The sequence below is a fragment of the Patella vulgata genome, chromosome 3 (assembly GCF_932274485.2).
Source record: "Patella vulgata chromosome 3, xgPatVulg1.2, whole genome shotgun sequence".
Taxonomy (NCBI): Eukaryota; Metazoa; Mollusca; class Gastropoda; family Patellidae; genus Patella; species Patella vulgata.
The window spans coordinates 36107692-36121781 of NC_065881.2; the positions used below are offsets into that span (position 1 = coordinate 36107692).

General features: G+C 35.6%; 1 protein-coding gene across 1 annotated transcript in view; it reads right to left on the bottom strand.

The window, feature by feature from the left end:
* LOC126816710 (alanine--glyoxylate aminotransferase 2, mitochondrial) overlaps positions 1-14090 on the bottom strand; it is a 120088-nt gene that overhangs the window by 87568 nt on the left and 18430 nt on the right. Inside the window, exon 4 of the mRNA XM_050543457.2 lies at positions 7915-8038. Within this exon, the coding sequence (XP_050399414.1) occupies positions 7915-8038 (124 nt within the window). The remainder of the gene's footprint in view (positions 1-7914; positions 8039-14090) is intronic.

The following is a 14090-nucleotide window of genomic DNA, read 5'->3' on the forward strand; positions in this document are numbered from 1 at the left end:
ACCACACCAAGCGCTTACTACAAGATCTTTCTACGCTCATGGCCAAGATCTGGCTGCGCAAAAAGTGTTCCCACCATGATCTTGCGGTTACCAGTCAGACCGGGATACTTTCTCACCACACTCCAGTGACATGCCTACCAGGCATAAGGCGTTCTCTCGTCACGCTTATAGAGACTGTGCCATGCTCACCCGTCCTCATTCACTTTCAAAGCAGAAAACAACCAACAGACAGGAACATTTCATAGTTTTCTTGAGGTTTCCTCTTTGGGTGCTAGACTGGAGCTGATGTACGAGGCTCAGTATCTTCCCTATATATACATAAAGGTCGTAACAGCATAGCAAGCATATGGCCAGGAGCTTCGTTCCAGCCTGGCAGCAACGTGGATGATAGTGATGGGGACGTGGCTGTAAATGAAACACTTGCTAAGAAGCCCTCATAGCATAGATTATGTTATTAACTGACTTCCAAGATGATTGTAGAACGAACATCTGGAATGATATTGCGCTGGAGTTCAACTACAACATTGTTGGATAATATACATAATGGGTAAACTCGGCACAGGCTTCCAGGAACATGCTACAAGCCTATACATAGCAGAATTGGATTCAGAAACCTTTACAGTATAATGTGTTTAGAAAACTTTCTGCCACAAACAAAAATATGCTGAATGTGTGAACATACCACCATTTCACGCAGTTGTAAATGGCAGAAATCGAATCTGAGCCCCCGAAAAACAAATATTGACACAAAAATGCGACTACGTAATCAAAATCAGCACATCGTCCCATTTTCCCGCCCGACATGAAAGCCATATTGGAAATATGCTAAATATGTGAACATGTGGTAATTTTACACAGTTGTAAACGGCAAAAATGGAATGTGCTCCCCAAAAAATATATCCTGGTACCACAGACGACTACTTATTCAATATCTCCGCACATCGTTCCATCTTCCCGCCAAAAAAAAATAGCCGTCATATTGTAAATGTGCAAAATAATCATTTTACAGTTGTTACTAACCGAAATGGCTACTGTGCCCTTGAAAACATATATATTGACAACAACGACGACTACTTAATCAATATCAGCACATGGTCCTATTTTCCCCGCCAAAAATGACCGCCATCTTGGAAATATGTTAAGTATATCATTTTACAAGGTTGTAAATGTCAGGAATGGAATCTGTGGCCATGAAAACATATATATTGACACCAAGCACTACTACTTAATCGAAATCAGCACATCGTCCGATTTTCTGCCAAAAATGGTCGCCATCTTGGAAATATCATACTGAAATGATGGAAAACAATCTGAATAGGCGAAAGACCGAAGAAATTTATCGTTCAAGTTCGTTGCAACAACCTCTGTGGGAGATTTTAGTTTTTTAAATTACACGTCTCTTTGTTCCAATTTAAAAACCATGATCTCCACACATTCGGCATGTGCCAGTATTTAATAATTCTTTTTTAAAAATGGAATTCTTTTTAACCTAATCACCTAAAAAATAAACATTACACGCGTATGAATACATGCGAAGTTTGTTGCCGAGTGCCATTTTGGCCAATAAAAATAAAGAAAACGTTTAGCCCCGATCCTTCAATCATGGCGTATTATAGTCAACAAGGACACATTTTTCTGGCATTCTGACCAGAAAAATGAAGTGCCTTATTCATCAGAATGCAACACAGCCCTGCAAGTTACTGGTTTTTAACAGCAACACCTGGAGGCATTGTGTGGAATATTCAAAACAGTGGCAGACTTTGGATGGAGAAGAAAAAACCATTGCAATCACGTATCGAGATGTGTTCGAAGGTATGTTTGTATGTTATTATACTATTCAAAAAAAGTAGGGGATATTTGATTTTTAAGTGTTATTAAAGTCACCTAATGAAACTGACGAAGAAACAAATGACAAAATGAAATAAAGTTCACATTCATCGATTTATTCCAAATGATCGTTATACTAAGTAAGGCACAGACTGACCATTATAAGGGTAAAATGATACCCGGGGTCAAACAGCAAAGTTACCACAGCATCACAACCAAGTCAGTAACGGGTAAATCCTCCTCTGTTTGCCAAACAAGCATTGATCCGACGTGGCATACTCCTAATGAGACGTCTAAGGTCATTTTGGTCCAGATTGTCCCATTCCTGTTGCAACGCAGCAGCAAGTTCTTGGACATTGGCAGGACGTTGTTGACGTTGACGTAACCTCTGTCCAAGCATGTCCCAGACATGCTCGATGGGGGAGAGGTCGGGACTCAGTGCTGGCCAAGGTAATGTGGTGATGTTCTGTTGTTGGAGGTAACCTGTAACGATCCTGGCCCTGTGACATCTTGCGTTGTCATCCTGGAAGATGAAACGGCGGCCATGACGTCGTGCGAACGACACAACATGGACTGCCAAGATGTTGTCCCGGTAGTACTGGCCTGTAACACGCCCTGCAACAACATGTAAAGCCGTTCTTCCAGCAACAGTGATGCCTCCCCACACCATAACAGAACCACCCCCAAATCGATCATGTCTGATGACGTTAACGTCTTGGAAGCGCTCGTTTCGACGACGCCACACCCTCCTACGTCTGTCCAAAAAATCAACAGTGAACCTTGACTCATCTGAAAACATCACATTGCTCCAGCGTCGATTATCCCAGTGTTGACGATCCCTACACCAACGACGTCTTGCCTGAATGTGATGATCTCTCAAACAAGGGATCACGCGAGGACGTCGGGCGCGAAGGTGACCCCTATGCAGTCGATTCCGAATCGTCTGGCCACTCACTCTCACACCAGTGTCTGTTTGAAGACGAGCGCTGATCTGATTTGCTGTGATGACACAATTTCTCAAGGCCAAGGTAAGGATAAATCGATCCTGGGCTTGAGTTGTCGCCCTTGGTCGACCTGAGCGTGGTCTGTCCTGTACAGATTGTGTATCACGGTATCTGGACCATAGCCTGCTTATGACAGACTGAGAAACATTCATCGTCCGCGCCACAACCGCCTGTGTTGTGCCGATCTGTAGCATGCCAAGGGCACGTAACCTTTCATTTTGGGTAAGCCGACGCATATCAAAATTTGTTTTCTGGTCACTAAAACAATTAAACTGATGTTTCCACCCTGGAATTCAATGCCACAATGACTGTAACATTCAAAGTCAGAGTCGTGCAAATCTTGGGTTGGACCCCCATGATGATCCCAAGCATCACCTGCATTCCATGCGGTAGCTATTGGTGCGTTTGGGCGTCACATGTAACTGGAAATGTTTCTTCTGTTAGGTTCTATAGTGACTTTTTTCGTAGTCATTTGCATATTTTAGTATTATGCCCCCAAAATCAAATATCCCCTACTTTTTTTGAATAGTATATTAGTTATTTTATTATTATTATTTTCTTAGTCTTAGTATTTCAATTTTTTCTAGGCTGTGAGTGTTCACGTTGGTTGTTGTTAAGAAATATATAAAGTACTTGTTCACAATACATGGTATCACGCAAACCAGTGGTGGGCAAACTTTCAAGTTTTAAAACAAAACTGAAGCCTAAACTGGTGAAGGGCAAAACATTTTTATGAAACATAACTAACAAATTACATTAGTCATTAATTACAATGTCAAGGGTTATGAAATATCATTTTCAATAAAGTAATAGAAATATGGAGTACAGCACATAATATTTAAAATTACATTCTTATTAGAATCATTTAAGTCAGGTTCCATGGAACTTTGTCAAATTTATATTCCGTCGGTGATTGGTCTAAAACAAAACCTGCCGTCTTGTGGGAGCATAGTTTGGAATAGCCTTTACAGAAAAATCAAAGGCAATTAGTCTAAGCCGTAAAAAGATCTGCAAAGATTATTGATCCTACAGGCGGAAATGCTATTTAAATAAGCAATTTTAGATTTTGATTTCATTTAGAGATTGCATTGCTCAAAAAAAAATTCACACATGTGACATACAATTATGTCTTTTCTATCATATTTCCTATTTTCTTTAGGAACAAAGGAAGAAGCTTCAAAGGTGAATCAAAAAGATGTTCCTGTAAAGTTGCTGCTCTTTCCTGTACAGATCTATGTGGATGTAAAGACTGTCAAAATTCCACACCTGCACCCACAGAGATGGCTATGGATGATAATGATGATGATAATCAGCATGATGATGAAGAAGAATGTTGAATGTAAAAACTATATATTGTTACAAAGATAATCAATACATTCTCAATAAAAAAAAATAAATATATATATTTTCATTATTACATCAACAAATATTTGTTTTAAAAGTATTATTATTTTTTCCTTTTCTTTAAAATGATTTTCTATCCCCAATTCTTTGTACACCTTTAACCTGGCATTACTAAATTTAAAGCAATATATGGGAGCATGGACAATCAAAAACACACTTTTATGGGAGCATGGATTTTATCCTCAGTTGAATGCTACATTCTCACATAGTTTATAACTCTTACATCAGGGGTTATTTTGTGTCTGTCCCTTATGATCGGCTGAAGTTTAGTGATTTTTTTGTTCTCTTAATTTCTGATATTTTTAAAATCAAGTTATTCCATCGGATTATAATTTTGTTTTATCTTATAGTAAAACTAATGTTTTAAATCTGTATCATTAGTCGAGTTTAAATGTTGAACAGTTTTACAATTCAAGTAATCTTTGTTAATATTGAACCTATCATTGAACTCACTATAACATATATTAACCATAACAAATTCATTATGCATATTTTGTACACTTTAGTCAATGAATGATTTAGTATAATTATAAAATCAAAATCAACATGTTTTATTAAATTTTAAAATGACTTTGTATATATGTTTTTACATACCTATTGTATGCTGATTCAAGCCTATAAATTCATATCTTATCAACAGAGCTTGTACATACTGTTTTTTTCCATATTCATTTTCATTAAAATCAGAACTTTTGTCAATTAAAGTCATTACAGTAATATTTAAAGGAGCTAAATCGCTAACACTTGAGACCTAGAAATTGACATAAGTGGGTCGCAACGCATATAATACTGTAGTATGATTGTACATAAACTGATTTACATTCAATGGTTTCCGTTTTTACTCCAATTTCAAATCATCTGTGTTCGGCGAAATAAGCCGGCAGTCTCAAGCGAGTGCAAATTTCTAGCGTCTGGTTATTCCAGTCTATATACGCTGTTTGATTTGGTGCAATGTGTCTAGCCTCGTCCCTCGAGTCTCTTGATACAACTGGGGCTGAAGCGCATTATGGTACACGATTCGTGTACAAATGGTAAAATATTTATTTTGTCTTAAATATTGGATATCAAAAGCCCAATTTTTTCCGGTAAGATCACAACATGAATGTTGATTTAATTTGACAAATAAATCGTGTTTTCCATGTTGAAGATTTTAGATGATATTGAGTAAGAGACTTAGCTACTTTAATGTTTAAATTTTGAACTACATGTATTAAAAATCTTAACTATTTCTTTATATATCAGACATTTGCAGCATACATATTTATTTTAGTCTATTATGGTACATTTTTTCTCAGTTGTTTGATGTTAATTATCAATGAATTAGTGTATGTGTAGTGTGTACATGTGTGTGTGTGAGTGTATGTAATATATATATGTGTATATTTATGTATTTGATTTACTATTGTAATTTCATTATGTTTTGATTGTAATATTTATATCTTTGTATTTTTTTTTTTTTTGGTGAGTGGGGTTGCCTGCTCTATAATCCAATTATCTTTAATAAATAATGTTAAAAAAAATAATTTATTTTTAAAACTCCCATAGACTGCTCCTTTGAGCAAGACCAAGTAGTCTATATATATTTTTCAAAATAGGGGAATGGACAAACAAGGGACATTTTAGCCAGTTGTTAGAACACAACCTGTATTATACCTATGCATTAATTTCAAAAAGTCATAATTTAGCAAACACAAATAACTGTCCACAAAACATCAGTTAATTGTTATTACATTGTCAAACCTTATTAGGGGTGCTTTTGTGGGTATATTGATATTAAAAGGTATTTCCAACCTTATATGGAGGGTTCGGGGATTAAGCAGTGTATGGGGGGGGGGGGGGGAGTGCTGGGCCTTGCCTTTGATTTATGCATAGTTATATTATTTGCATGCTACAGTGTCGACTTTATTAGAGATGAGGAAGGGTGGGCTTAGGGGATCTATTCTAACCAGTTAATATTAGGGTGAACTCGACAATGCAAAGTATGTATGTCTACAAACGCAAAGACTACAGTAGGAAGAGAGCCTCTAATAAAATATAGCTTCACACACCTTGATTGATTTTGATATTTGGCAATTATCTATATTTATATTCGATTATATATAGGCCTATATCATTGCTATCAAACAACATTTCCAACCCTTCTCAAATTATCTTAATACTCGGAGCTGTGGTGGGACGTTAAACACGATGCATGCAAAAATTAATTCCACAGTGTCGTGTAGGCCTACTTTCTTAAGAATAATAAATTGATTCATCACATTTACACAGGCTACAAACAGCTTAAAATTTGTTGAGAGAGGACAAGCCCGTCAGGTATTACCGACAGCGGCTTCACGGGGGTAAGAGGGGTAAAGCTTGTCTGGCATAGGGGAAAACTTTCCGTCTGATGGGGTGGAGGGTCCGAAAACACGGCACATGTGACATAATCACCAAGTGGTAAGAAGCTGTCAGTTGGACACTCTACCCAATGAGTCATCGCTGACCTAAATCTTTCACATTAATGCACTTATTACATTTTAGCCGACACCGGTAAATACCAGTATTAATAGTGCGCACTTTCTTTTCATTAGAAATATGATTTACAACGAGTTTGGCTAAAAAAAATCGACCTATTTATATTATAGCAAAACAACGGCATTGATCTATTCAATTCTCCTTAAGGTCACGTGTATTTACTGTTATTCGCTATTTACTAGATTTTCATTGGCTGAAAGCTCGCCGTCTCACTACTTTTATTATTGCGAGGACAAAAAATCCTGTCGTTTAGATTATTTGTTTAAAACGTTTCTGGCACATAAATTGGAGTGTGGCAGTTTTGTTTACAATACATTAGGGTTATTTCTTGAGAAATAAACATTAAAACTTTCCACAGCGGTGAGTTGCAACGACTTTTGAAAACTAAGCTAGTTAGAACTTCCCAGTCCTTCGCCTAGAAGTATAGTCATGAATCCTCCCAATATTAATACATTGCCAAATCACAGTTGATATGTCGATAACATTATAAATAAGGTGAAAATAATAAAATAAGTTGGAATATTATCGCAAAATGGCTCCCTAAAATAATGGCCTCCCATACTATGAAGACCTACTCAGAAAAAATGTCAACATTGTTTTTTTGTAATCAAACATCAAAATCTACAAAATAAAGCTTATTCCATGATTTCTACCCGAAAAGCCGACGGATGGGAATTAGGTAACAAACCGAATCCGACTATAAGCAGAAAATTCTCATCATTGAACTTAGTCAATGAATTGATATAATGAATCTATACTCAGAGTTTCATTGCACTCACCCAATTAAAACCAAAGTTATCGTATTCCAAAGTCTCGACCAATCAAATTGCTTATCTTTGCTTAGCCTTAGTGGAAAATGCGCATTATCGAGTTCAGTCAAGGCATTCACTTAATAGACACTTACACCAAGTTTGAACATTCTACCTCAGTTAGAAGGAGAGTTATTGATTTCCAAAGTCCTGACCAATCAAGTTGAAGTCTCTACTTTGCTTACGCAGAAAATGATCAGCATCGAACTTAGTCAAGGTATTGATGTAATGAAACTATACACAAAGTTTCACTTTTGACTTCAAAATTACACTTCAGTTTGATGTCCCTGGCATGATTAACTAAGAGAATATGATAGAGCTATTAAGGTCTTGAAATACTTGATAACTGAGCCTACCTTTAGATCTCCAGGTAGTGTATCTGTTAGTTTTGAAGCATATTCATGTATAGAAGGATGAAGATATATATTTGTTGTATGCCATAATTTCTTCATTTGTTCTGTGGCAGCAGCAGTAACTTTACTGAAGATTTAACAGAAGATAAAACAGATGATAATAACATGTAAACACAATGTAGATAAATTCCATCATTCTATTTCATCACAAGATAAAAGTATTCCAGCTTAAAGATACATTTTCACAAAAGTATTTATCGGGTGGTTATTTCCAATAAAAGTATGGCAAATCTGGTATATATGGAAAGTATAGAAACCCAATCTTACTAGAAAAATACTGGATTACCCGAAAAACACCCATTGGGCAAGCATTGGGCAAAAATGTCAGGGTATCACTATCTAGAAACCTGACGGCGTATTGTTTTCCAGCTTGAGTTAGGGAGCAGTTGTTATTTCTTGATCGAATGGTTAGGCAGATGTAAACAGACTCTGCAATTAATACATAGCTATGACGTCATCTTTTGATCTTCTAATTCATTATAATGAGGAATGGATTTTTATCTAATAACAACAGTCCAATATTAATGAAAAGAGTATACAGTAAATTTCGCATAAGTCGGATTTAAGTGGACTTACCAATTTTATCCAAGTTAAGCAAAGATCCGAGTTAGCCAAAGACCGAAATTCAATCTTAGCTCAATTAGAAATAAACTGCAAGAGCTGGATAATAACTGATTCAAAAATTGTACAATCAGGGGCCATAATTCAGGAAGTTACGGTCTGATATGCGTGAATATCGAAAGAACCGTGATCTTTGGGTTATAAACTTACATTTCATATTTCATCAAAATCAAAAGAAAATTGTGACCTCTAGAGAGTTCACAACCTTGATATATCATATTTTTATGCTATTTAAGTACATGGGGCGGCCATTTTGTCAGTTTTGGTTTGATATTTATGAAATTCGAACTCAACCATCCTTAGGATGTAACGGTGATAATTATATTCAAACATTTTTTTAAATCAGATAAAAATTATGACCTGTATAGGCTCCACAAGCTAAAAATGCAATTTTTTGTACAATCAGGGGCCATAATTCAGGAAGTTACGGTCCGATATGCGTGAATATCGAAGGAACCGTGATCTTTGGGTTATAAACTTATATTTCAAGTTTCAACAAAATCGGATAATAATTGTGACTGGGCTAATAAAGATAGGCATACGTCATACAGTGTGCTATGAGGGACAATTTTACGTGCACAACAATGTGTACATGGGACCGTGGTTTTTCTTCCAATCCGAACCACTATACATTGTCCTTGCCACAATTTCTGTCCTGCACCACTGACCCGAGGGAACTTTCTCGGGCAACGCAGGGATCGGGCACGGCAGCTCCAGTTTAGCGAACCGTCTTCTTCACTGAAGTACATTCGAAGGTTGAACTGAATGATAAGGCCTACATGTACATGTCCGAATGGTAAGGCCTACATGTACATGTAGCATACTTGGAGCATTAATTAATACAGGTTCTCTTTATATCAAAGATTCCATTGATTAATTTAATAAAATCTATTTGGTTAGAAACGATTTGCATGAATATCAGACGAATTACAACAGCGTATTCCATCAAGAGTAACCTATCCGGGTCTCAAAATGGGTCATAGTTCATTTAGGTCAATTCTGCCAAGCCACAAAGCATTATGGGGTACTATGATAGTGATAGGCTATGAAGAATTTTCATTTGATTTTAACTTTCATTTAATTTCATTTTTTATATGAAATTCATTTTGATTTTAATTTAATTTTGATTTGATTTTGAGTTGATTTTGCTATTCAATTTGATTTAACTTTTGCTTGTAATTTTATTTTAGTTTCATTTTTAGATGAATTTTTATTTTCAGTTTAATTTTGATTTTAATCTAATTTTATTTTCAAGTTTCACATATTTTTTTGTTTTGTTTTATTAATTTTTTGGTAAAATAATGAATGATAGCGACAGGCCACCATACAGGACTTTCTTTAGGCATTTAAAAATGTTATATAAATTATTAATTAGACATTTATTAACATGACAAGACCATAATCAATTCTCGATGCCATCGGATGGCTCCAATTTTAAATAGATTAGAACGATTTTGCCATTTTATGATTTAATTTCAACATGGAGAAGTGAGGCTATGGCTCGAATAACCAGCATCGTGGTTACGATAATAAAGAATCAATGCACACATCTTGTCAAAGTTACAAACATTGATAACCTGGCAGAGACTAAAGTAATTTAAATGAAATTTTCAATTATCTGTTTTTGAACTATTAGCAAGAGCGGCCAGTTCTTTATCTAAATCTTACATAATGCCCCTTTAATCAGCTCTTCATGTGTTCAAATATCTACTAAGTCTGAACCTCTAAAAAACTGTTCATAACACTGTAATTAATATGCATTTACAATATCCATTGCCAGAAAACCATACAGCTGCTAATTATATCAATCATTTGGTAAAACATAGGTTGCCAGGCAATGAAACATATGCCCACAGCAGCTAAATCGTCCAAGCGGGTAACAAGGGTTGTCGCATATTTAATCTTTTGTAGGTAATGGGGGGCATTTACAAGACAATTTCATACAGATCAGATTATAATTTTCTTCCTTTGAGGGTGCTACAAACAGAAACAAGGGCCTTTACTCTGGAAGTAATATACAAAAATTGTTGAAATTCGACTTTCATTTTAATAATTTTAATAATGCATATAAATTTCATACAGATCAGATGGGGGGGACTTATCGCTCCAGTATTCACACTGTTTAACAAAGAAAAAAAAAGCCCATAACATGAGATGTAATTATTGGCAATTGCTAAAATTCAATAGGCTTCTTCGTTCACTAATTTAAATGATGCATATAAATTTCATACAGAACAAATGAAACCTTTCATCATTCAAGCGGTCACAAGGTTCAACGAAGATGAAAGATAGGTTGCCAGGCAACGAAACATACGCCCACATCAGCTAAGTCGTCCGAGCGGTCGACAAGTTTGTCGCATATTTATTCCTTTGTAGGTAATTGGGGGCCTTTACAAGACAGTTCCATACAGATCAGATTATAATTTTTGCCGTTTGAGGGTTCACAAGGTTCTACAAACTGAAGTAATCTACAGAAATTGTTGAAATTTGACAGGCTTTTTTGTTTTACTAATTTAAATAATGCATATGAATTTCTCACTGATCAGATGATCAATTTTGCCATTCAAACGTTGCTGAAATTCACAAATTTAAATGATGCATATAAATGTCATACATATTGGATGATAACTTTCATCAGTCGAGCTGAAATTCAATAGGATTCTTCTCTTTGCTAATTTAAATGATGCATATAAATTTCATACAGATCGAAAGATAACTTTTGATGTTAGAGCGTTTACAAGGTACAATAAAGTGAAACAAAGACCATAAGTCTAGATGTAATAAATGGAAATTGCTGAAATTCAATAAGCTTCTTTGTGTCACTAATTTAAATCATGCATATAAATTTCATACAAATCAGATGATAACTTTCGTCATTTGAGTGTTTACAAGGTTAAACAAAAGTGAACAAGGGCCATAACTCTAGAAGTAATAAACGGAAATTGCTGAAATTCAAAAGGCTTCTTCATTTCCCTAATTTAAATATTGCATATAAATTTCACAAAGATCGGATGTTAACTTTTTGCATTAGATCGTTCATAAGGTTCAACAAAGTGAAACAAGGGCCATAACTCTAGACGTAATAAACGGAAATTGTTGAAATTAAATACGCTTCTTCATCTCACTAATGTAAACAACATATATCAATTTTAAAACAACTGGATGATAACTTTTGGCTATAGAGTGTTCAAAAGAAATTGTGGACGATGGACGGACGGAGGGACTTACAGACAGGCGGACCGACAGACGGACGGAGACGCCGACAATATATGTCCACATGAAAATGTGGGTTATAACAAGGGTGATAACTCTTGAAGTAATTATTTGAAATTTCTGAAATTCAATAGGCTTCTTCGTTTCACTAATTTACATGATGCGTATAAATTTCATACAGATCGGATGATAACTGTTGTTGTTGGAGCATTCACAAGGTTCAACTAAGTAAAACAAGGGCCATAACTCTAAAAGTAATTGACAGAAATTGCTGACATTCAATAGACTTCTTCATTTCACTAATTTAAATAATGCATATGAATTTCATACAGATTAGGTGATAACTTTTGTTGTTCAAGCGTTCACAAGATTCAACAAAGTTAAACAAGGGCCATAACTCTAGATGTAATTAACAGAAATTTGCTGAAACTCAATAGGCTTGTTCCTTTTACTAATTTAAACAATACATATAAATTTCATACAGATCGGATAATAACGTTTGTCGTTCACAAGGTACAACAAAGTGAAACAAGGGCCATAACTCACAGCGTAATTAACGGAAATTGCTGAAATTCAATAGGCTTCTTCATTGCACTAATTTAAATGCCGGATATCAATTTCAAATTGATCGAATGATAACTGTTGTCATTAGAGCGTTCACAAGATTCAACAAAGTGAATCATGGGCCATAATGTAATTAACGGATATTGCTGAAATTCAATAGGCTTCTTCGTTTCACTAATTTAAATAATGCATATAAATTTCATACAGATCGGATGATAACTTTTGTCATTAGTGCGTTCACAGGATTCGACAAAGTGAAACAATGGCCATAACTCGAGACATAATTAACGGAAATAACTGAAATTCAATAGGCTTCTTCATTTCACTAGAGTGTTCACAAGAAATGGTGGATGACGAACAGACCAACTAATGGATGGATGGGGGCGACGACAATAAACAACCACATTTCCATGTGGGTGTATAAAAAAAGCAAAACCTCACAAGAAATATGTACAAATTATCAGAGTGACAAGGCCATAAAACTTGGCTTAACTCAAATCAAGTTTTATACAAATTTTAATAACAAGATAAAAGATTCTAATTATATATCAACAATTTATTTGTTTCATTTATTATATCAACCTAGTCCAAATGTGTTGATGTTTTTTTAATTTATATGCGAGTTACATATTTTTGGTAGCTTTCAGCCGAGTTGGAAAGTTATTATGGCCCTCAGACCAGTAGTCACTTTATGAAGCTCAAACAATCATGGATTGACAGAATGTCCAAAATGTGTAACAATGGACCCCGTTTAACAAAGCCCATATAAAGTTATTGTACGCGAGTTTTACACATGCTTTGTGAAATGGTACATTGTTTTTAAATAGAAATTATGATTGTTGACAAATAAACATCAGAAATGATGCAAGACTAAAACTATAATAGTCAAACATTTAAGACGTTGAAATCAAAACAAAAATTGTTGTAATTTCAACACACTCATAAAATAAAATTGGATTTATTTCTGGTGCAGCGGTATTGTGTTAGCCTATTTAGCTAGTCAATATGTTACCTCAGGTGTTAAAGGTATAATATAATGTACTTCTCCGCTGGACAATCTATACCTGTAAATTATAACAGATTTGAGATACGGTCATCAATGAAATACAGACATTAATATTTCTTTGCTACTATATATACTATTCAAAAAAAGTAGGGGATATTTGATTTTGGGGGCATAATACTAAAATATGCAAATGACTACGAAAAAAGTCACTATAGAACCTAACAGAAGAAACATTTCCAGTTACATGTGACGCCCAAACGCACCAATAGCTACCGCATGGAATGCAGGTGATGCTTGGGATCATCATGGGGGTCCAACCCAAGATTTGCACGACTCTGACTTTGAATGTTACAGTCATTGTGGTATTGAATTCCAGGGTGGAAACATCAGTTTAATTGTTTTAGTGACCAGAAAACAAATTTTGATATGCGTCGGCTTACCCAAAATGAAAGGTTATGTGCCCTTGGCATGCTACAGATCGGCACAACACAGGCGGTTGTGGCGCGGACGATGAATGTTTCTCAGTCTGTCATAAGCAGGCTATGGTCCAGATACCGTGATACACAATCTGTACAGGACAGATCACGCTCAGGTCGACCAAGGGCGACAACTCAAGCCCAGGATCGATTTATCCGTACCTTGGCCTTGAGAAATCGTGTCATCACAGCAAATCAGATCAGCGCTCGTCTTCAAACAGACACTGGTGTGAGAGTGA